The sequence below is a fragment of the Heterodontus francisci genome, chromosome 18, assembly GCF_036365525.1.
Source record: "Heterodontus francisci isolate sHetFra1 chromosome 18, sHetFra1.hap1, whole genome shotgun sequence".
NCBI lineage: Eukaryota > Metazoa > Chordata > Chondrichthyes > Heterodontiformes > Heterodontidae > Heterodontus > Heterodontus francisci.
In genome coordinates, this window is record NC_090388.1 from 59,660,324 (window position 1) to 59,685,805 (window position 25,482).

General features: G+C 41.5%; 1 protein-coding gene across 1 annotated transcript in view; it reads right to left on the minus strand.

Annotated features, from left to right (window-relative positions):
• LOC137379663 (FYVE, RhoGEF and PH domain-containing protein 4-like) overlaps window positions 1-25,482 on the minus strand; it is a 372,218-nt gene that overhangs the window by 35,075 nt on the left and 311,661 nt on the right. Inside the window, 6 exon segments of the mRNA XM_068050821.1 lie at window positions 3,224-3,303; window positions 3,402-3,494; window positions 4,448-4,597; window positions 6,911-6,969; window positions 22,970-23,108; window positions 24,319-24,475. Coding sequence (XP_067906922.1) covers window positions 3,224-3,303; window positions 3,402-3,494; window positions 4,448-4,597; window positions 6,911-6,969; window positions 22,970-23,108; window positions 24,319-24,475 — 678 coding nt within the window.

Genomic DNA, 25,482 nt, shown 5'->3' on the forward strand with positions numbered 1-25,482 from the left:
GTTCATCCCAAGCAGCTCTGTAACACAGGAGTCTGTGCTCTATGGGCTGTTCCCAGGGACGCACACCGAGATAAACATCAACTGCTGCTGGAGGACCATCAACTCAGTGAAAGACGCTCTTTGGTCTGCTTGGGGCAGCCGCAACAAAGGCTCAATGGGGACCACAGTGTAAGGTCCCCCCACCAAGCTGAACTGAGGGGCTGGACCCATGGGAAACCCCTCGAACTGTATCGGGAAAATTTTCATTTGCTGTAAATGTAAAAACGTAATTGGCATGACAAATATGAAATGGAAGGGTTGTGAGGCAACTCATGATTGTATTGAAGGAAACTGATCTCCCTTGCAATGTTTGTATTTTTCGGTGCTGTTTGAAACTGTTTGGCAATGTATTTTTTTTTTAAACAGATTTTTATGAATAAAGTATATTTTGGAAATAAAAAAAACCTACCTCCTCCCCCACTCCTTCCTGCACACCTGGAATCTCACCGCCTCCGCATGCTGCCCTCGAGGTGGCTGTGGTGGGGAAGAGGTTGTTGCCTACCTCCTTCTGGAATGTGCTTTTGCAAAGCAGGTGTGGAAAGAGGTGCAGTGGTTTTTGTCGAGGGTCATCCCGAGCAGCTCTGTAACACAGCAGTCTGTGCTCTACGGGCTGTTCCCAGGGACGCACACAGAGATAAGCATCAACTGTTGCTGGAGGACCATCAACTCAGTGAAAGACGCTCTTTGGTCTGCACGAAACCTGCTGGTGTTCCAGTGCAAAGAGTTGTCCATGACCGAGTGTTGCAGACTGGCACATTCCAAGGTCCAGGACTACGTGCTGAGGGACGCACTAAAGCTTGGGGCAGCTGCTGCAAAGGCTCATGGGGAAAGACCACTGTGTAAGATCCTCCCGCCATCGTGAACTGAGGGGCTGGAACCCGTGTAAAACCCCTCGGGCTGTATACACCAAAATATGGTTTTGTTGTTTAATGCAAATGTACATTGCATGTAAAATGGAACGGAATGGGTTGTGAGGCAACTCACGTTCTGTTTTGAAGAAAACTGATTTCTTTTGCACTTTCTGGAATTCAACTTGGAACTGTTTTGTAATGTATATTTTACAGATTTTTTATGAATAAAGTATATTTTTGGAAAACACCTCCTCCCCCCTCTCCCCACCAGTGTGGCGCCTTGTTTCCCCATCGGGGATCTGAAGGCACGGGAGTGCTGGCCGCTGAGCCGATGCTCACGGCAGGCCATCAAGATTAGACACAAGTATATGTAAATCTATTAATTTTATTAATTTGCATATGCTGATTGTGGCCCCATAGCTGAGGGGGGGGGGGGGGGGCGCCATGGAGCCTCGTCGCTGTGGGGAGGATCGGGCCAGTCCCTGCCGGTGTCGAGGTCTGTGGCGGGCCTCATCTGCAGTCATCTTCAGGACCCCCCCCCTTCCCCCCACACGGATCCAGACATCGAGGGCTCCTTAAAATCCAGCCCCATGTAGCTACCAGGTATATATGGTCAGTTAACAGATCCTGAAAATGGCACTGCTCGAGAATACTGAAAATTTAGCATTGTAATTAAAGGACACGATATCCCAGTGGCAAAGTCAGTTACATTATATTACTCTCTGTTCCATTCACTTAATCACAGTGAATAGCTCTGCTTCCTTTAGTTTGTTCTATGCTCAATCATTTAGACCATCTTGGTTTCCACCACAGATTTTTCCCTGCTAATGACTCTGGTAAAATAACATAACAATTGATCTATAGTTGCTGTTTAAAGGGACTCTAACTGCAGGATACCAATTTGAAGGTTATAGGGTGTTGACCACATACAGGAACTGGATTGGTTGGGGTTGAAGGAGGAAGTTAGAACAACTTCACTGTGCATCTAAGAACGATTAACTGAGCTGGGGGCTTGCTGCAATCATCGAACATCTCGAATTGGGACAGTGCTCCATTTTTCAGTGTTTACATTTTAGCCTGACAAGCAAATCTTATCTACAACACTTTGAAGTAAAAAAAGAGATAATCACACCAATCCTAAATTGTTTAAATTAAAGAATGGCACATGTTTTAAGCTAAGTAGTAAGAAATGGGGCAGAAACATCTCAGTAGCTTCACATGCAGGGAGAACATGCTCTCGGGTAATTTAATTCAGCAAAAACAAAGAACTGCAGAATTAATGAGGCATGTGTCCTGACTTATTACTACATTTGTGTGGAAGATAGCTAATTCCTGTTACACTCACTCTCACTTTGCTGAATAAATAACACCCCATGAAGTGACATTAGCAGCATTTCAGTCTAACATTAGGTAAACATCATCAGATAAAAACCATTTAAGATCGACCAACCACACACTAAGATCAATCTCAATTTCTTTAAATTTGTATTGAAGGTTACAACCCACTTAGGATTTAAAAAAAATTAAAAATCTTTAACATATTATTACTTGTTTTCCAGTGAAAATTTTGCTCACCAAGCTAAGATTTTAAATGTAGCACTTTCCCATTAGGCAACACTCAATATCAACAAGCTCCCAACTCAGTTACTCGTGCTTGGATACAAGTGAAGCTCCTCTTACTTCCTCCTGCAACCCCAACAATATGCCTCAATTTTAATTTCAGTAAAGCATCCCTTATTAGGTGATTGAGATATTGTTCCTAATGCCCACATCAACGACCTTGAAGTCTCCGAGTTAGACTGCTAATTGACTGGCTAATTTGAATGTTGAAGTACTGGATGCAAAATTTTAGAAATTAGTGTTGATAAAAAGATTTTTGGTTTCAAATTAAAAGTTCATGGGTATAGGCATCACTCCAGGACTTGAGTGCACAACCTAGCCCGGCAATTCAACAACGATGCACTGCCATTGCACTGCATTGGAGGTGTTGTCTTCAGGAATTGTTAAACTGAGGGACTGTTTAGGTGAATGGAAAATACCCCATGGTACTATTCAAAGAAGAGCAAGGAGTTCTCCAAGGGTCCTGATGAGCATTCTTTTCTCAACCAACACCACAAAACAGATCAGATCATTTATCTCATTTGCTGTTTGTGTGACCTTCCAGTGCATAACTTCATTGGCTCTGAAGTACACTGGGATGTCCAGAGTATGTGAAATGCTTTATATAAATGCAAGTTCATTCTTTCTTTCTATTGAACTCTGCTGCAGTAAAACAATACATAGAGAATAGTTTTGCATCTGTGTAATTACTGCGAAAGCAGGTTTCACCTTACCTAGCCTGCAACTCTAGTGTTCGTTCCTTTCCAGAGACCTGGAATGTGTTTGGATAGTCTTTGTTATGGGTCTCAATAACCTAAAATATGCAGTAGCACAGATAGAATACATTTAGGTGACATGATTCAGAAAAGATAAATGAACTACAGTTCACCAATAGATAGGAATTTGACAAACCTTCATGCCTTCAATGCCAATTTTTGTTCGAACGGAATATCGTGTGAACACCAAACTGAATTTTGGAACACAATACAGCAACATATTGTTTAACTGTGGGGAAAAAAAGCAATTATAAAAGTCCGCAAATTAATAACCTATTTCAACATAACAGAATGTGTATCCCGAGGATGAATTAATAATCAACAATTTTAGCTGCAATTTTCTGCCTTGTTTTAAAATAAAAAAGCCTCATTAAATAGCATATACATTGAATTGTGGAACTCCCTCAAAAACACAAGCATAGTCAGCAGTGTGTTACAAAGTCGTGTCTGCCCACTGGATAATTGCATATCTAAAGAATTCCAGCACGTGTTGTGTTTATAGCATAGACACAGTTAGCTATCAATCCAAATACTGAATATTACTTTAGAAGGTAGACATTTATACAAAGTGTGTGTAAAATATCATCTCAGGGCACTTCGCCAGTTTCTGGCGGGGGGATGGGGGAGCGTCAAAGAGCGTGTGGGGTAAGATATGAAGAAGTCAAAAAGTAAGAGGATTTAGCAAGGCAGGGGTGTCTAAAGATATTGGAGATGCAGCAGGTGAAATTCACACTTAATACTAGCTGTAAATAAAAGACTTTGGTCTCCCAGTGGAAAATTTTCCACTGGGCATGGAGTTCAGAAATTCCAGAGGCTGTGATTGTTTTTCCAACCACTAACTTAAATAGTTGGAAAATTATGTAAGGCAGCTGGCTGAATCTCTGATGAGTGTTCTTGGCATGGGAGATTCCTTACAAGGAGTGCAAAGTCAGAAGGCATATGTTGGAAGGCGCGAGGGGGGGGGGGGCGCGAGAGGGGGGGGGGGCGCGAGAGAGCCAACGAGCACAGGGAAATGGGTAAGCGAGGAAAAAAAAACAGCGCGAGAAAGAAACACTAATCAATGTATCCTGCTTGTGTTAGTTCAAGAAATACCAACGTGAAAAAATTTTCCAAAGCTATGTTTTATTGGGTCAAATTTTGGACTTTTTCTTTTTGTGCCTTTTTCATGGCAGAAGTACTTACCAAGAAAAGGTATCTTTCCTGTGAAGAAGTGTTGCGAGCAGCCAGTTTAAGGATTTGCCCCTCTTTTATTAGTTCATTTGCGGGATTAACAATATCCTCCTCTTCACCTCCCAACATTTCATACACATCAATCAACTTCTTCATCTTTTCCTAAATGTAACAAAATATTAGTACTCTGCCTCAATCCATAATAGCATTGTTAAAAAAGTACATTCCCACTTTCATTTAAAATCATTTTCTTTCCTTTTTCTAGCTCTCAATGTTCTATGCCATTGTATTTTTCGTCAACAAATAGTATGGGCAGATCTCCTTTAGCTGGTCATTAATCGATATACAGGATTAGGAAGAAGTCTTGGGCTGACAGATGGAATGCCTAACCTCTGGTTCTGGGCTTCTAAGAATAAGCTGATGTTAGAAACTCACCAAGTGCAAACATGCATTGGAACAGCTCACGATATTTTACACTTCAGATCAGATGCAGCGTGCCACTCAGAGTCAAGTTGCTAAGTGCATTTTATTGTAACCTAGCCTATTCTCATTTACTGTAATATTTAGGAGTGTATCACTGGTAGACTGGCCTCAGTACAGGTAATTTCAAATCATATCCAATCAGCTAAAATCAGTCACAAGTGTAGTTATATATGACTGCTGGAGACAATAAAAAAAAAATCATGGCTACAATCTTTATATCCAAAACTCTAATTTTATACACTTGATATGGGCTGTGGAGCATTTTGTGACAGGTTAAAACAAATGCTGCTCATGAATTAGCAGCCAGATTAGGGGTGTTCTCCTATGTTCGTTGCCTCATCTTGGATGCAAGAAGTGTATCGCTCTGGAGGGAAACCTACACGGGGAGAAAACAAGGATAGGATAGGATAGAAGTTCAGGTTCACTGGAGAGCAACATTCCATAGAACCATAAATTGATAGCACAGAAGAAGCCCACTTGACCCATTGTGTTAGTACTGACTTTTTGTTAGATCAATCCCAAATTAATCCCATACGCAATAGCAAAATACTATGGATGCTGGAAATCTGAAACAAAAACAGAAAATGCTGGCAATATTCAGCATGTCAGGCAGCATCTATGGAGAGAAAATCAGTTAATGTTTAAGGTCTCTGTGACTTTTCATCAGAACTGGCAAAGGTTAGAAATGTAATAGCATTTAAATGATGAAACATCACAGAGACGTGATACATCACATGTTTCTCTCTCCACAGATGCTGCCTGGCCTGAGTATTTCCAGCATCTCGTGTTTTTGTCCCAAATTAATCCCACTGCTCGGCACATATCTTTCTCTGCTTCAAATATTTATCAAATTTTACTTTCAAAAAGGTGCAATGCTATCTGCCTCAACCACTTCTTATGGCAAAACATTCCATGCTCCAAAATCCCTCCACGCAAAGAATTTTTTCCTAACCTCCTACCTCACCCTTCCACTTATTTTAAACTGATGATACCTTTGCCATTAACTGCCCAAACAGAAGAAAGCATTTCCCTATTCACACTTCATAATTTTATAAAACTCTATTACATCTTCTTTTAGCCTTCTCTGCTGCACTGGAAATAGCCCCATCTCATAGATCTCAAATCTTCCCTCATAACTATGGTTTCCCATCCCTGGTATGATCTTGCTGAGGTATAAGGGCATGGCCATTAGCATTATTTCTGAACATGCAGCAGTTTCCTGGGATCACTAAAGGCATATTTTGTGCTCTTTTAGACCTCACCGAAAATAAGTTTTGAGCCATTTTAATTTTGTTGCTAAATTCCAATGGTTGTTGACAGTTTACATCGAAATAAAAAGTTAACAGCCTTGTAGCGTTGAACACCGCGATTACATTTTTTTCCGACAATGAGATTTAATATATAGATTACCTTCACAATTTGAATTGGTTATATGCAGCAAGTTCAACAATCCTCCAACAACAACAGGTAGAAGTAGTGATTTTACATGAAATCACAGAAATTGGGTTGGGTATGTGATGTCTTCTGGACAAATTAATCCTCAAGCTGTGAATTATTAAACACAGCATTTCTACCATTTTTTAACCATTGCTCAACCAAAGGGCTTTCCTTAATGGTTGTGCACATTTTAAAATTTACATTTCTCCAGCAGCTGAAATCAAGCACGTTGCAGTAAATCTGGTTTGACAGCAGGCTGTACAACAGATGCAATTGCAGAGATATTCATGATCAGGAATGTCACAACAGTGCACTGGTGAGATGATCTCACTGTTTATATGCTTCACAATGAATAGCTATTATATAAATTGCTGTCAACTACTCTCAACGTGTTTGAATTTTACTGTGCTGATTCCTTTCTGTGCAGTAAGGATCCTTGCATTTAGAGTATTTGTCAATGGTAATTATTTGCTTGCTCACTTGTAATTAGGTAATCCTGGCATAAGCCCTTTTTTAAAAAAACTGAAGCCATTAAAATTAAATTTGTGCACTCACCATCATACGGATTGCAGCATTTGAGTGGGTGGCTGCAGTGGAAATAATTTCAAGAGACTCTAAGGAATATTAAATAGATTTAAAAATTAAAACTTTGTTTAATTATGCAAAGTCACAATGATTCTAAGCATTTCACTATTGCAGTCAATAATAATTCTCCTAGTTTATTAATAAATTACTTAAAAATACAACAAATGGCAAATAAGGAACAAAGTAATACGAAAACAATTCTATCATTTCAGACAGCATCATTACCCTGAAAAGTAAGCTCAAATAGGTTCATCACAGGCAGCTGAACCCCAAGTTGAGAGTAAACTTGAAATTTGCTATTCTCAAACATTATGTCAAAGGGTTATGCTCAAGCTTGCCATGCTTCTGATTCTAAATCAGTGTTGCAATTTTAAAAATTAAGTAAAATTCAATGAAAACTTTTGAGAAGAAGTTTGTTCTGGAGCAGTTCTCCAGCAGCTAAGCAGTTTGTACAAAATCTATTGCCAAATGGTTCCAGAAAGATGCCTAACCATCATTCAAGGGAAAGGTAGTATAGAAGTTATGTTATTAGACTAGTAATCCAGATGCCTGGACTAATAACCTAGAGACACAAGTTCAAATCCCACCATGGGAGCTGGAGAATTTAAATTCAGTTAGTAAGTAAAATTTGGAGTAAAAAGCTAGTCTCAGTAATGGTGACCATGTAACTACTGATTGTTGTTCAAATCCATCTGGGTCACGAATGCCCTTTAGGGAAGGAAATCTGCTGTCCCTACCTGGCCTACATGTGACTCCAGACTCTCAGCAATGTGGTTGACTCTTAACTGCCCCCTGAAATGCTATAGCAAGCCTCTCACTTAAGGGAATTGGGGATGGGCAATAAATGCTGGCCTTGCCAGTGACTCCCACATCCCACAAATGAATAAAAATCAGATGGAAACATCACAGTAATTGAATATAATGTCAAAAAAACCACTGAGAAATATTAATTCATTGGCTGGAAACTTAGATTAAACTTTTAATGGAAAAACATCCTACAGTTAACTTTTTTAAAAAGTTGGCAGCCAAGACGGCCATCACAATTTGCATCTGAAATACCTCACATTCCAGAAAATCAAATTGGAGACACATGCTTAACATATCTAGCCAGGACAATGTATTGGTTAACTAAGTAGATTATACAGATCACCCTAGTTAGCGGGACATTCAAATCCATCTTGAGGCATTCACGAGTGGAGACATCCCTCCAGGGAAAACACTGACAATATCACCCGAGAAAGATTTTGGACCTCATTAAAAACATAGGCGATTGAGAGAACCAAGGAGAGAAACTTGCAGGTGGTGGCGTACCCATGCACCTGCTGCCCTTGTCCTTCTAGGTGGTAGAGGTCGCAGGTTTGGAAGGTGCTGTCGAAGGAGCCTTGGTGAGTTGCTGCAGTGCATCTTGTAGATGGTACACACTGCTGCCACTGTGCGTCGGTGGAGGAGCAAGTGAATGCTGAAGGTGGTGGATGGGGTGCCAATCAAGTGGGATTGTCCTGGATGGTGTCAAGCTTCTTGAGTGTTGTTGGCGTTGCACTCATCCAGGCAAGTGGAGAATATTCCATCACACTCCTTTCTTGTGCTTTGTGGATGGTGGACAGGCATTGGGGAGACAGGAGCTGAGTTACTCGCCACAGAATTCCCAGTCTTTGACCTGCTCTTGTAGCCACAGCAATTATATGGCTGGTCCAGGTCAGTTTCTGGTCAATGGTGACCTCCAGGATGTTGATAGTGGGGGATTCAGCAGTGGTAATGCTTTTGAACGCGAAGGGGAGATGGGTAGAGACTCTCTCATTTGAAATGGTCATTGCCGAGCACTTGTGTGATGCAAATGTTACTTGCCACTTATCAGCCCAAGCCTGGATGTTGTCAAGGTGTTGCTGCATATGGACATGGGCTGCTTCAGTATCTGAGGAGTTGCAAATGGTGAACATTGTGCAATCATCAGCGAACATCCCCACTTCTGACCTGATGAAGCAGCTCAAGATGGATGGGCCTAGGACACTACCCTGAAGAACTCCTGCATTGATCCCTGGGACTGAGATGATTGACATCCAACAACCACAACTATCTTCCTTTGTGCTAGCTATGACTCCAACCAGCGAAGAGTTTTGTCCCGATTCCCATTGACTCCAGTTTTGCTAGGACTCCTTGATGCCATTCTCGGTCAGATGCTGCCTTGATGTCAAGGGCAGTCACTCTCACCTCACCTCTGGAGTGCAGTTTTGTCCATGTTTGGACTAAGGCTGTAATGAGGTCAGGAGCTGAGTGGCCCTGCTGGAACCCAAACTGAGCATCAGCGGGCAGGTTATTGCTGAGCAAATGCCGCTTGATAGCACTGTCGACAACCCCTTCCATCATTGGAACAGCTTGGCTAGGGGCGTGGCTAGTTCTGGAGCACAAGTCTTCAGTACAATTGCCAGAATGTTGTCAGGGCCCATAGTATCCAGTGCCTTCAGCCGTTTCTTGATATCACGTCGAGTGAATCGGATTGGCTGAAGACTGGCATCTGTGATGCTGGGGACCTCAGGAGGAGGCCGAGATGGATCATCCACTCGGCACTTCTGGCTGAAGGTGGATGCAAATACTTCAGCCTTGTCTTTTGCACTAATGTGCTGGGCTCCCCCATCGTTGAGGATGAGTATGTTTGTGGAGCCTCCTCCTCCTGTCAATTGCTAAATTGTCCACCACCACTCACGACTGGAGGTGGCAGTTTGTGGGATCGCTTAGCCATGTCTATTGCATGCTGCTCGGCATGCAAGTAGTGCTGTGTTGTAGCTTCACTATTTTAGGTATGCCTGGTGCTACTCCTGGCATGCCCTCCTGCACTCTTCATTGAACCAGGGTTGGTCTCCCAGCTTGATAATTGTCGAGTAGGGGATATGCCAGGCCATGAGGTTACAGATCGTGGTTGAATACAATTCTGCTGCTGCTGATGGCCCACAGCGCTTCATGGATGCCCAGTTTTGAATTGCTAGATCTGTTCGAAAACTATCCCATTTAGCATGCTGGTAGTGCCACACAACATGATGGCAGGTACTCTCAGTGTGAAGGTGGGACTTTGTCTCCACAAGGACTGTGTGGTGGTCACTCCTACCAATACTATCATGGACAGATGCATCTGCAACAAGTAGGTTGATGAAGACGAGGTCAACTAGGTTTATCCCTCCTGGTGGTTCCCTCACCACCTGCTGCAGACCCAGTCTAGCAGCTACGTCCTTTAGGACTCGGCCAGCTCAGTCAGTAGTGGTGCTACCGAGCCACTCTTGGTGATGGACATTGAAGTCCTCCACCCAGAGTACATTTTATGCCCTTGCTACCCTCAGTGCTTCTTCCAATTGGTGTTCAACATGGAGAAGCACTGATTCATCAGCCAAGCAGGGGGCAATCAGGTGGTATTCAGCAGGAGGTTTCCTTGCCCATGTATGACCTGATGCCATGGGACTTCATGGGGTCCAGAATCAGTGTTGAGGACTCCCAAGACAACTCCCTCCTGACTTTGCCGCCACCTCTCATGGGTCTGCCCTGCCGGTGGGACAGGACATACCCAGGGATGGTGTCTGGGACATTGTCTGCAAGATATGATTCCATGAGTATGACTATATCAGGCTGTTGCTTGACTCGTCCAGACAGCTCTTCCAATTTTGGCACAAGCTCCCAGTTGTTAACAAGGAGGACTTTGCAGAGTCAACAGGGCTGGGTTTGCCGTTGTTGTTTCCGGTGTCTAGATAGATGCTGGTTGGTTTGTCAGTTTCATTCCTTCTCTTAGACGTTGTAGCAGTTTGATACAACTGATGGCTTCCTAGATCATTTCAGAGGGCATTTAAGAGTCAACCACATTGCTGTGTGTCTGGAGTCACATGTAGGAGAGACCAGGTAAGGATGGCAGATTTCCTTCCCTAAAAAGACACTAGTGAACTAGATGGGGTTTTTTTTTTTACTACAATTGACAATGGTTTCATGATCACCACGAGACTAGATTTTTAAATTGAATTCAAATTCAACCAGCTGCCATGGTGTGATTCGATCCCATGTGCCCAGAACATTAGCCTTGAGCTCTGGGTTACTAGTCTAGTGACATTACCACTACACCACCACATAAAAATATGGAAATATTAAGTTGTATATGCAATAAATACAATAGTGCATTGTTAGGAAGCATGCAGTATAGGAAGAGGCCTTTAGGCCCATCGTGCCTGCCCCAGTGCTAGATTCCCTTTGCAGCTATCCAATCCCATTTTCATTTTTTTCCCCGAGTATTTATCTAATTCCCTCTTAAAAGGGAATTAGGATATAGTAGCAATAACCGAGACTTGGTTCAAACAAGAGGAAGGTTGGGAACTTAATATTCATAACTATAAAATATTCAGGAAGAACAGGAAAGGAAGAAAGGAGGCGGGGGACAGTACTGATTAAGGATACTGTTATCACACTGGAAAGGGATGATTTACTTCAAGGTTCAAAGAGAATTAAGGAAAAAAGAGAAGTTATTACACTGCTGAGAGTATACGATCATAGAAATGATACACCACAGGAGGTGGCCATTCGGCCCATCATGCCTGTGCCAACCAAATATGCCAGATAATGGGAAGGAAATAGAGGAGCAAATTTCAGAACATTGCAAGAACTATAGACTGGTGATATTGCAAGGCTTCAATCGTCCCCATACAGACTGAGAAAATAACATTTTAAAGGGAAAATGAGGGGGAGGAATTCCTGAAATGTGTACAAGATAACTTGCTTAAATTAGTATGTTACCAGCCCAATGACGAAGGACACAATGCTCAATCTGATTTTGGGGGGATGAAGTGGGACAAGTGGAGCATTTTAGAAATAGTGATCACAACAGTATTAGGTTTAGAGTACTTATGGAAAAGGACACAGAAACATCCAATGTGAAAATATTCAATTGAAGGAGGGCAAATTTCAGTGAGTTGAAAGGGAATCTGGCCAAGGTGCAAGTGGAATTAAAGATTGGCAGGTAAAACAGTCAATGAACAATGGGAGGCCTTCAAAGAGATGGTTCAGGTACATGCTAGACACATTCCCATGATGGGGAAAGAAAGGGCATCCAAAGCTTGAGCTCCTTGGATGACTAAAGCTATAGAGATTAAAATAAAACAGAAAAAGGAAGTTGATGATAAATGTCAGGCTCGTAGTGGAGAACTAAGCTGAATATAGAATTAACAGGAGAACTGAAGAAGGAAATAAGAGGGGAGGGAAGTTTATAGACAGTATAATAACAGTAAGAGAAGACATACTAAAAATATTACTACTAAAAGTTGGTAAGTCACCTGCCCAAATGGAATGCATCCTCGATTGCTGAAATGAAGCGAAAGGTTGAAATAGCAGAGGCATTGACCACAATCTTTCAATCCTCATTGGATACAGGAGTAGTGCCAAAAGACTACAGAGTTGCTAATGTTATACCACTATTCAGGAAAGGGAAAAGGGATTATCCTGGAAACGATAGGGCAGACAACCTAACATCAGTGGTGGGGGATTTATTAGAAACTGTTATCTGGGACAAAGTCTTCCATTTGGAAAGGCATGGGTTAATCATAGAAAGACAACATGGATTTGTGAAAGGTAAATCGGGCCGCAGTCTTCAAAACCTCCTTAGTTAAGATAATGGTGCCAGAGGACTGAAGGATTGCAAATGTTACAACGCTGTTTAAAAAAGGGAGAGCGATAAACTTGGTAGGCAACTTAATGTCAGTCGTGGGGGAAAACTTAAGAGACAGTAATCCTAGACAAAATCGCTTTGAAAAATATCGGTTAATAAATGACAGACAGCATGGATTTGTCAAAGACAAATTGTGTATGATCAACTTGAACGAGTTCTTTAGGAAGTAATGGAGAGGGTTGATGAAGGTAGTTCGCATGATGTGTATACAGACTTTCAAAAGACATTAACTACCACATAATAGAATAGTTAGCAAAATTGAAGCCCATGGGATTAAAGTGATAGCATAGATATGAACTGCCTATGGGATAGAAAGCAGTGGTGAATGGTTGTTTTTTAGACTGGAGGGAAGTGTACAATGGTGTCCCTGAAGTATTAGGACCAGTGCTCTTTTTCACATATATTAATGACCTGGACTTGGGTATACAGGGCACAATTTTAAAGTCTTCAGAAGATACAAAACTTGGAAATGTAGCAAACAGTGATGAGGATAGTAACAGATTTCTGGAACACAGAGACTAATAACATGGGCAGACACATGACAGATAAAATTTAATGAAGAGAAGTGTGAAGAGATTCATTTTGGCAGGAAGAATGAGCAGAGGCCATTTAAATTAAATGGTACAATTATAAAGGGGGTGCAGGAACAGAGAGACCTGGGGGTGTACATACATTAATCTTTCAAGATGGCAAGACAGGTTGAGAAGGTGGTCAAAAAAGGATACAGGATCCATGATATTATAAACAGAGGCATAGGGTACAAAAGCAAGGAAATTATGCTAAACCTTTATAAATCACTGGTTAGACCACAGCTGGAATACTGTGGCCAATTCTGGGCACCATACATTCGGATGGATGTCAAGGCCTGAGAAAGGGTGCAGAGGAGATTTACTAGAATGTTACCAGGAATGTAGGGCTCCAGAAAAGTTGAGATTGTTCTCCTTAGAGCAGAAAAGGCTCGGAGATTTAAAAGCTGTTCAAAAATCATGAAGAGTTTTGATAGGGTAACTAAGAAGAAAATATTTCCAGTGTCAAAAGAATCAGTAACTAGAGGACACTTATTTAAGGAAATTGACAAAAGGAACCAGAAATAAGATAGATTTTTCTTTCAACTCAGTGCGTATTTATGATTTTGAAAGCACTTTCTGAAAGGGTAGTAGCAGATTCAGTAATAACTTTTGGAAAGATATTTGATGACTATTTGAAGGGGAAAAATTTCAATTCAATGGGCAAAGATCAGGGGAACTGATTGGATAACTTTTTCAAAGAGCTGGCACAGGCATGATGGGCCGAATGTCCTCCTTTTGTGTAGCATCATTCTATAAACTGTAACTCTTCAAAGCATAAAAATCATGCAAACCTACACATGCTTAGAAATATGATTAAGGATATCAAGGAGCTGCTTCTATTGCAATTATATCCTTTAAGAAAGGAGACCACAACTGTACATAGTACTCCAGCTGTGGTCTCACCAACACCCTATACAACTGTAGCAAAACTTCCTTACTTTTATAAAAGCAAAATATTGCAGATGCTGGAAACCTGAAATAAAAACAAGAAATGCTGGAAATACTCAGCAGGTCTGGCAGCATCTGTGGAGAAAGAAGCAGAGTTAACGTTTCAGGTCAGTGACTCTTCTTCAGAACTGACAAATATTAGAAATGTAAAAGATTTTAAGCAAGTAATGCAGGGGTTGGGGCAAGAGATAACAAAAGAGGTGTTGATACGACAAGGTCACAGAGAATAACTGACCAGAAGGTCATGGAACAAAGGCAAACGGTGTGTTAATGGTGTGCTGAAAGACAAAGCGTTAGTACTGAGAGGGTGTGAATTGACTGTAAAGCACTCCAAGCACAAACATTAAATTTTAAAAAAAAACAACAGTGGATAGGCACAGTAGAAACAAACTAAACACACTAAAAAACCTAAAATTAAATAACCAAATAAAAAATAACTAAACATAAAGGAGGTGTAATACCTGCCCATTTACCTCCTCTCTCCTCACTATCCAAGGCCCAAACACTCCTTTCAGGTGAAGCAGCGATTTACTTGTACTTCTTTCAATTCAGTATACTGCATTCGCTGCTCACAATGTGCTCTCCTCTACATTGGGGAGACCAAACGCAGATTGGGTGACCGCTTTGCGGAACACCTCCAATCAGTCCATAAGCATGACCCCGAGCTTCCGGTTGCTGGCCATTTCAACACCCCACCCCCCCGCGTACGCTCACATCTCTGCCCTGGGATTGCTGCAGTGTTCCAGCGAACATCAACGCAAGCTCGAGGAACAGCATCTCATTTACCGATTAGGCACGCTACAGCCTGCCGGACTGAACAATGAATTTAATAATTTCAGAGCATGACTGCCCCCCTTTTTATGTTTATTTCTATTTTCTTTGCTTATTTTAGTTTAGGTTTTTTAGTGTGTTTGTTTCTACTGTGCCTACCCACTGTTCCTGTTTTTAATTTTTTTTTAAGTGTTTGTGCTTGGAGTGCTTTGTGCTTTACAGTCAACTTGCACCCTCTCTGTACTAACACTTTGTCTTTCAGCACACCATTAACATACCGTTTGCCTTTGTTCCATGACCTTCTGGTCAGTTATTCTCTGTGACCTTGTCGTATCAACACCTTCTCTTTTGTTATCTCTTGCCCCAGCCCCCGCTTTACTTGCTTAAAATCTTTTACATTTCTAATATTTGTCAGTTCTGAAGAAGGGTCACTGACCTGAAAAGTTAACTCTGCTTCTCTCTCTGCAGATGCTGCCAGACCTGCTGAGTATTTCCAGCATTTCTTGTTTTTATTCCTTACTTTTATATTCTAATTCCTTGCAATAAACATTCCATTTGCCTTCCTAACCACTTGCTGTACCTTGTAGTATAAGGATGTAAAGCATTAATACAGACAACAGTGAGACACCCTTCCCCACTGTACGAGCATTGATGTAACAGTCACGAGATAGGCTTAAGCAGCAAGTACAGCAGTACAAAGGATGCTAGCTTAGGTGACTTGCCGGGAGTGTATATAGTGAGTAACTGTGGAATAATAAAGAGTTTTTAGTTAACTTTTACCGGAGTCTAAGATTTTCTCTAGAATGTCCTACAATGTTACTAATACAAAAAAAACTAAATCTAACATGGTGGCAGTGGTAAAACAGTGGTGAAAGTGACCAGAAGAATTTGAAGATCTCTTTACCTTTGGAAGAAACACCAGGCAACAAGATAATTTCAAGATAAATACTGGCCTGGTACAGTAAGAAAACTATTTGCTGTGAAGAGCTGCACAGCTTTAGTGAGTCAGAGCACAGAAATATAGGCTGCAGCACAGAACAGAAGCGTGGTGGCCAAAAACAGCAGGAATACTTCAATTAAGGCAAGTAGAATCCAGCGATCAGATGCGTTACGATACCAGCTTTTGGGGATCGCATTAAAAACCTTTGAAAAGTTGGCAGTAATTTTCTAAAAGGCATGGTGCTCAAAAATGTGAAAAGAACATGGGGAAAAACACAATTCTTCACTCGGGCTGAACAGGAGAGCAAAGCGTGGGAACTCCTGAAAAGCATGGGAAACCCCGAAAACAGCAGGAATACTTCAATTAAGGCAAGCCAGCCTGAAAAAAATTTAAATGATTTATTAAAGAAAGGGAAAAACCCTAAAAAGCCTATAAAAACAGCAGGACATTCTCAAGCAGCTGGGACACCTCCATTAAAGCAACCAAGCCTTGGGGGGGGGGGGGGGGGGGGAAACAAACAAGCAGAATTTCTGAAAGAAAAGGAAACACCCTAAAATGTCTATTAAATAAAGCCATACAGATCCAAAATTGGGAATGCCTGAGAGTTTCCAGAAACAAGAGGGACGAAATCAGATTCAAAACTGGCAATTATGGAGAAAAAAACACTCCTTAGGTTTAGAATTGCTTTGCAACTCCATCCAAAATCTGAAGTGGAACAAGTGAACACCCTCCTATTATATTCAGGTTTGATTACGGACAACGTAATTATCCGATGAGGGATCAACGAGGCTACCGATAAATTCGAAGAGGTACTCCAAGCCTTGGAAAGAGACAACTTTAAGAAACAGGCGCAGATGATTGGCGAATCTGTAGACTCCTACATTAATGACCTGTATAGATTGGTAGAAAGGTTTCGAATACGGCGAATTAAAAACAAAACTAAATCAGAGACAGGATAGTTGCTGGCATAGTGGATGGATCCTTGTCAGAGTTGTTGCAATCCAAGGAAGACCTTACAATTTGAACGCCTTTTCCAGTGTAAAACAGGCTGAAGTTCGCAAAAAGAATATGGGCCTCCTACGAGCCGAAGAAAAGCTTTGGATGAGAAGGAGTCCAATGCCTGTCCAACTGGTTAAGCCAAAGCCAGGGAAACACTTTGAGGAACAGAAAAAAAAAGTGAGAAGGTGCATGACATAGGAAAACCTTGCCAACATTGTCGAGCCAAGAAGACCCACAGATGACAGCAGTGCCCAGTGAGTAAAGCTGAGTGTTTTAAGTGTGGAAAAGCTGGAACCTATGGGAAGGTGTGTCACAGCAAAATTTATTTGTTTAAAGATACAAAGCACAAGACCTTCATGCAAAGAACAGGGAATTAAGTACAGCAATACCCACAAGAGAAGAACCAGGAGATTTCTTGGGAGAAATCAGTATTCCAGACCAAGATTTCTGGACAGCAGACATCTAGGTGAAGGGAAACTACACGAATTTCAAGCTTGAAACAGGGGCTAGCATCACGGTATTGTCTGAGCAAGAGCCTTGCGTGAAGAGACCAACAGATATACAATTGCATAGTCCAGGCGGGACACAACTATGAGTAAAAGGCAAACTCCAAGGAACTCTTCAGCATAAAGGAAGACAACTGGTAGAGGTCTTGTACGTCTTACTTGATCAAGAATGCATGCTTGGAACTGCAGTTGATTGAGAAGGGAGCAGAAGTCAACCAAAGGTAAACAATTCCTTCCAATTGTCAGCCAATGCGTTAGAGATCAACCATAGATCACCCATCACAGGAAGACGTGAATTTCGTATGAGACAGAGTCATACTCGCAACACATAGCAGTTGCCAGAAATACAAGCACAGAAGAATGATAAAGAGTGCATTTGCATTAGACAATATTATACACATGGGTGACCACAAGAAAGCCCAGGAGAGAGAACAATGAAGATGTTCCATGAGTATAGGAAACACTTTTCCATAACTGACAAATTAGTTTACAATGACAGAATTATTATTCCTATTTCAATGAGATCTGACATCTTAGATCGATTACCCCAAGGCCATTTGGGTATAATCAAGTGAAGATCCAGGGCACAATCTTCAGTATAGTGTCCTGGGATATCTAAGGATAGAGACCATGATCAACAATTGTCAGACATGCGTGTTACAGAGGCCAGAACAGCGCAAACCACTGCTGACTACCCAATTTCCATCAAGACTTTGGCAAAGGCTAAGCATGGATTTATTCATGTTTTGTGGGAAGTCATATCATCATTATCAACTACTCTTCCAGATGGATAGAAATCTGACAATTACGTTCTACGACCATCGAGGTAGTTATCAGAATCCTTGTGGACATCTTCGTGACACATGGGATTCAGAGTGAAATATCAGACAACAGATCACAGTTCGCAAACAAATGTTTTACCCAGTTTGCCGTGAAGATGGGCTTTCAGCATCTTACAAGCTCACCCAGGTATTGACAGGTCCAATGGCGAGGCAGAACGAGGTGTGAGAATCATAAAATCTTTACTCAAGAAAAATGAAGATTTCCTATCTCACTCCTAGTTTATTGTTCAACGCCACTGCTGTGAGGATTGTCACCAGCAGAATTACTGTTGGGAAGAAAGTTAAGAACACAGCTTCCAGTATTGCCTCAACAATTAATGCCTAGACTGAAGTGTCAAGACCACGAGAAAGTTCAAGAAACAGAAAACACCTACAGAAGGAAACAAACCCAGAATTGCATTAGGAGATTTCGAGTGAGAAGCTTACCCAAATTAAACAATGGTCAAAAAGTTTGGATATGTGACCTGGAACAAGAAGATGCAGTAATCCATAAACATGAGGACTATCAGTGATTGTATGTTCCACAAAGGAATGAAGGGAACATACGAAGGAATCGGAGGAATATCACTCCAACTTCTTAAAAGCAAGTAATCCATCTTCAAGATCCAGATGAAGAGGAACAAACCCAAACTGAACAGAATACTATGACCTACAGATACGAAAAACCAAGTCAGCAACCCAGAATTCCTATGAAGACTACTGATCGCCCCAGACAGATTACAACCAAAGGTGTCAAACCTCCAATGAGACTGAATCTGTAAAGTCAGAGACTTGGGGAGAGAGAGTAGTAAAGTTATAAATGAATATGTTTGGAAAAGTGTTGGATAAAAGACTTGGGGGGGTGGGGGGGAAGATGTAGCATAAAGTTTTAAAGGGTTAATACTGAAGCTAGTGAGAGAGACCCATCCCACTGTATGGGTGATGATGTAAGTCATGAGATAGGCTTTAAGAGATGGTATAGCAGCATGAAGGACGCTAGTTTAGGTGGCTTGCGGGGTGTGTATATAGCAACTGAGAATAATAGGGAGTTGTTAGTTAACCTTTACTGGAGTGTAAGACTTTCTCCAGAATGCCCTACAATGCTACTATAAAAAAAAAACAACTAAACCCAAGATACCTACATACTAACCTTTTGCGATTTATGTACCAGGACACCCAGATCCCTCTATGCTGCAGAGTTCTGCCATCTCTCTCCATTTAAATAATACACTGCTTTTCTTTTCTTCTCTTCCTGCCATAGATAAGTTCACATTTTTCCACGATATACTCCATCTGCCAAATTTTTGCCCACTTAACCTATCTAAATCCCTTTGCAGACTCCTTATATCCTCCTCACAATGTACTCTCCTACTTATCTTTGCATCATCAGCAAACCTAGCAACCACACATTCAGTCCCCTTATCCAAATCACTTATATAGGCAAGGGAATATACAATGGATGGTAGGACCCTCGGGAGTACAGAGGGTCAGAGGGACCTTGGGGTGCTTGTCCACAGATCACTGAAGGCAGCAGCCACAGGTAGATAAGATGGTTCGGAAGGCATATGGGATACTTGCTTTTATTAGCCAAGGCATAGAATATAAGAGCAGGGAGGTTATGATGGAGCTGTATAAAACGCTGAATAGGCCACAGCTGGAATACTGTGTACAGTTCTGGTCACCACACTATAGGAAAGATGTGATTGCAATGGAGAAGGTGCAGAGGAGATTCACCAGGATGTTGCCTGGGCTGGTGCATTTCAGTTATGAAGACAGACTGGATAGGCTGGGGTTGTTTTCCTTATAGCAGAGAAGGCTGAGGGGGGACCTGAATGAGGTATACAAAATTATGAGGGACATTGATAGGATAGATAGCAAGAAACTTTTTGCCTTAGCGGGGAGGTTAATAACTAGGGAGCATAGATTTAAGGTAAGGGGCAGAAGGTTTAGTGGTGAGTTGAGGAGAAATATTTTCACCCAGAGGGTGGTTGGAATCTGGAACACAGGTGGTAGAGGCAGGAACACTCACGACATTCAAGAAATATTTAGATGAACACCTGAAATGCCATAACATACAAGGATACGGGCAAAGTGCAGGGAAATAGGATTAGTTAGGGTGGGTGCTCGATGGTCGGCGCAGGTGCGTTGGGCCGAAGGGCATGTTTCTGTGCTGTAAAACTCTATGACTCTATAGACTGTAAATAGTTGACACCCCAGCACTGATCCCTGTGGAACTCCACTAGTTACAGCTTGCCAACCCGAAAATGACCCATTTCTCCCTACTTTTTGCTTCCTGTTGGCTGACCAATTCTAATTTGTTACCCCCTACATCATGAGCTCTTATTTTGTGTAGTAACCTTTGATACGGCACCTTATCAAATGCCTTTTGGAAATCCAAGTACATCACATCTACAGGTTCCCCTTTATCCATGTTACTTGTTACTTCCTCAAAGAACTCTCAGAAATTAGTCAAACTGACTTCCCTTTCACAAAAACCATGTTCACTCTGTCTGCTTAATAATGGATATGAGCATTTTTCCTACGATAGAAGTTAGGCCAACTGGCCTGTTGTTTCCCACTTTCTGTCTCGCTCCCTTTTTGAATAGAGAAGTTACATTTGATATTTTCCAATCCGATGGGACCTTTCCAGAATCTAGGGAATTTTGGAAAATCACAACCAATGCATCTACTATCTCTGCAATCACTTCTTTTAAGACCCTATGAAGAAGTCCATCAGGTCCTGGGGACTTGTCAGCCTTTAGTTCTAATAGTTTTCTCAGTACTCTTTCCCTGGTGATTCTAATTGTTTTAAGTTCCTCCCTTTCACTTCTTGATTTATAAATATTTCAGGGATGTTATTTGTGCCTTCTACAGTGAAGACAGACACAAAATAGCTGTTCAACACTTCCACCATTTCTTTATTTCCCATTATTAATTCCCAAGACACTCTCTCTCTCTAGAGGATTCAGACTCAATGCTGTTACCCCTTTCCTTTTTAAATACTTGTAGAATGGTATAAAATAGAGGAAACAAATGTCATTCACGTGAATTGTTGACCAAGGGTGTGACATTTAAAAAGAGAAGTCAGTGTGCAGAGATAGAGTTATACAGCACAGAAACAGGCCCTTTGGCCCATCATGTCTGTGCCAGCCATCAAACACCTACCTATTCTAATCCCAAGTTCCAGCACTTAGCCCATAGCCTTGTATGCTGTGGCATTTCAAGTGCTCATCTAAATACTTCTTGAATGTTGTGATGGTTCCTGCCTCTACCACCTCTTCAGGCAGTGCGTTCCAGATTCCAACCACCCTATGGATGAAAAGATTTTCCCTCAAACCCCCTCTAAACCTCCTGGCCCTTACTTTAAATCTATGCCCCTGGTTATTGACCCCTCTGCTAAGAGAAAAAGTTTCTTCCTATCTAATCTATCAATGCCCCTCATAATTTTGTATACCTCAATCATGTCCCCCCTCAGCCTTCTCTGCTCTAAGGAAAACAACCCTAGCCTTTTCAGTCTCTCTTCATAGCTGAAACACACCAGCCCAGACAACATCCTGGTGAATCTCCTCTGCACCCTCTCCAGTGCAATCACATCCTTCCTATAATGTGGTGATCAGAACTGTACACAGTACTCCAGCTGTGGCCTATTCAGCGTTTTATACAGCTCCATCATAACCTCCCTGCTCTTATATTCTATGCCCCGGCTAATAAAGGCAAGTATCCCATATGCCTTCCTAACCACCTTATCTAACTGTGCTGCTGCCTTCAGTGATCTATGGACAAGTACACCAAGGTCCTTCTGATCTCCTGTACTTCCTAGTGTCCTACCATCCATTCTATACTCCCTTGCCTTGTTAGTCCTCCCAAAATGCATCGCCTCACACTTCTCAGGATTAAATTCCATTTTCCACTACTCCGCCCATCTTACCAGCCCATCTATATCGTCCTGTAATCTAAGGCTTTCCTCCTCACTATTTACAACACCACCAATTTTCGTGTCATCTGCAAACTTACTGATCAGACCTCCTATATTCACGTCTAAATCATTAATGTACACAACAAACAGCAAGGGTCCCAGCACCGATCCCTGTGGTACATCACTGGTCACAGGCTTCCACTCACAAAAACAACCCTCGATCATCACCCTCTGCCTCCTGCCACTAAGCCAATTTTGGATCCAATTTGCCAAATTGCCCTGGATTCCACGGGCTCTTACCTTCTTAACCAATCTCCCACGCAGGACCTTATCAAAAGCCTTACTGAAGGCCTTGTAGACTACATCAACTGCTTTACCCTCATGCAAGTGCAAAGAAGGGTTCGCATGCATCTGTTTCTATACCTCTACAGGTTAATGAAGGATTAGAGCTACAGTGTTGCTTTAGTGACCTGTGTCATGTCAGGTATGCTGAAAGAAGGAACTTAAGAAATAAAATGCTCATGTTTGTTCATGCTACATCAGGTTCTGTCTAGAACACAATTCCAAACTGAAACAGTTTCTGACTGTAAGCTACTTGGCACAGAGCATCATAACATTTCATCCTAAGTCAGAGTCAGCACTCCTTCTTGCTCATGGGTATTGTGGGGTGGGGTGGGGGGGGGGGGGGGGGCTAAATGAACAGAATACTTAAAAAGGAGAAAAGAAAAAAAGCATAAACATTTGAGATTTATTGTAGCTTTGTTTTTGCTGAGTACCCAGAAGCATTATTCTGATCAGATTGATTAACACCCTAAAAGAGTGATCACAGGATGAAATCTATTTTTAAAATAATTCAGAGGTTTTCCTTACTCTCTGCATCTTTCCTGTCTGAGGAGTCCTGTGGTAATTTCTTCAAATAATCCTTGAGGAGTAGCTCATAACGAGGAATTCGCTGGACAGGTTCTAACATGTGATGTTGTATTGTGAGGGAACCACAAATCTCTTGTTTCTGAAAAAAGACACAAACGCAGTCAAAATGCAGGAATAAAAGCTAGCATCACAAAGAGAAAAGCAAAAATAAATAAGAAGCCAAAACTAAAAGTCATTAGCTGTAGCTGTTTGAAAATAGGCTATAGATATGAAACAGTATCAAGTCTGATTTTTACATGTGCTGAATTACTTGATCATAGCTAGAACAATGGAAGCATTCCAATGACCTTGTAGCCCAGGGGCACCAAGATAACTGGGGTAACAAAATTTGTTTTTGGGATGCAGGGTGACACTGGCAAGGCCAATATATTGCCCATCCCTGGTTTCCCTGCGGAGGTGGTGGTAGGCCTTCTGCTTGACATACTGCAGTCCTTGTAGTGACTGCACACACATGGTGGTGTTAGGGAATTCCATGATTTTGACCCAGCTATGATGCAGGAGAGCTGATCAAGTGATTGCAACTATATCCATCCAGGTAGTTGATGAGTATTCCAACACACTCCTGACAGCTGTCTTGCAATTGGAGGAGAGACTTTGAGGCACAGGAAGTGAGCTAGTTGTTGCAGAGCCTCTGCCCTGCTTTCATAGTCACTGCATTTATTTAAGCTTATCATGACCCAAGACAACGGCCCGGAAACTGCTGAAGCTTTGCATCTCACATTGAGTGCTGTGCAGTGAATTGCTTAATGTGCCATTCAAATTGTATTATATTTGTGCCACAAATTAATAATGGTGCGGTGATGACAACAGGGCAACTGGGTTCATTGGTCCATCTCTGCAACCAATGAAGCAAAAGGAGAAAGAAACAGAGCAAACGATGAAGGAGGAAACCATCACCTTCAGCACAAACTCCACTCCCCTAATTTTTTAGTCACTTATCCTCATCACTCCCTCCCTGGATCAGAGTCCATTTTTCTCCCTATTTGTGAAGCATCCAAAGTTATGATCACCATGCACAATAAAATATGTACGCGAATGAATAAAAACTCATTGTTCTGTCAAAGCGTATGAAATTGTCTAAACCTTGCTGCTTTAGGTTCTGCCACAAGTTCAAACATCGCAACAGATATTTGATATTACAATTACTACTTTAAAAAGTAAATATTGCTATAGTATTTATACTCAGTTTGTATTAAATGTGATGGAGATAATGTCTAAATATAGGAGTTTTACTTTAAGATATTCTTCATGCCTGTAATTATGGAGTTGCATCACTCCTTGCTGGTTACCTGAATTTCCTCGACAATGGCTTTGAACTGTGGTGATCTGCCCATCCACGTTTTCAGTAGTCCCATGGCCTTTTCAAAGTTTTTCACATACTCGCCATACATCTTCAGAAATGGGGTTAATTTCTGCAAAATATCCCCTATCTGTGGTGTAGTATTCCTACAGGAGATAAATTGAAGCATTACATTTATGAACAATGACCGAGTCCACAGCGCAGTGCACTGGGCCTCCAATGTGTTGTGTCATGGAAGGTTAGCATGTGGATCAAGCTTTTGATTCCCCAAACAGTGAATTCAAGAAGAAAACCACTTACAGATTCAACACGATACCTTATGTAAAATGACAATTTTATAAAAGAGGGACATATGCAACATAAATGAGATGTTATGAAGATCTCAAACAGGTTTATTAACAGCTAAACTATTATATACAGTACAGAGCAAACTATTTACAGAACCTTTGTCTGAGTGTTACAGCTGCAGAGTGACCCTGGGCTTCGAGTCACATGACTACATCCTGGTACTTGGCTCATTAGCATACTGAGCTCTTAAGGGGCATCACTCTTAAGGCGATCACAAAGAATCGTCACAGCGCAGGAGGCAGCCATTTGACCCGTGTCCGCACCGGCTCTCTAAGAGCAACTCCCTCAGTTCCATTCTCCTGCCTTCTCCCCATAACCATGCACATTCTTCCATTTCATATAACTGTCTAATTCCCTTTTGAATGCTTCAATTGAACCTGCCTCCACCACATTCTCAAAACATAATCTTTTTTTAAATTGAGGAATCTAGCTGAAAAATTAGAGGACCAAAGTAGTGGAAGGAAAGGGCAGAGAAAAAGAGTAAAAGAGATTTGTATGGTACCTGATAACATCTTTCAGAAGTGTCAAAAAGTACCACATATGTGTAGAACATGGAAAAACAGAAAAGAATAAAAGCAGGAAACTGTGATGAATTGATGCCAAACTTAAGTTTTAATGATGCCTGTACTACTAAGGAAATGAGGAAGTTAAGAGTTCCAGAGTTTTCAGTATTTGCAAAAGAATGAATTTGAGTTGAACAGTGGGAGATAAATCTTGATTCCAAGATGGTGAGAATGAGGAGAGGAGGAACATGTAAAAAAAAACACTCTGAGCTTAGGAGGGCTAAGTCTGTCTGCAGTAAAAC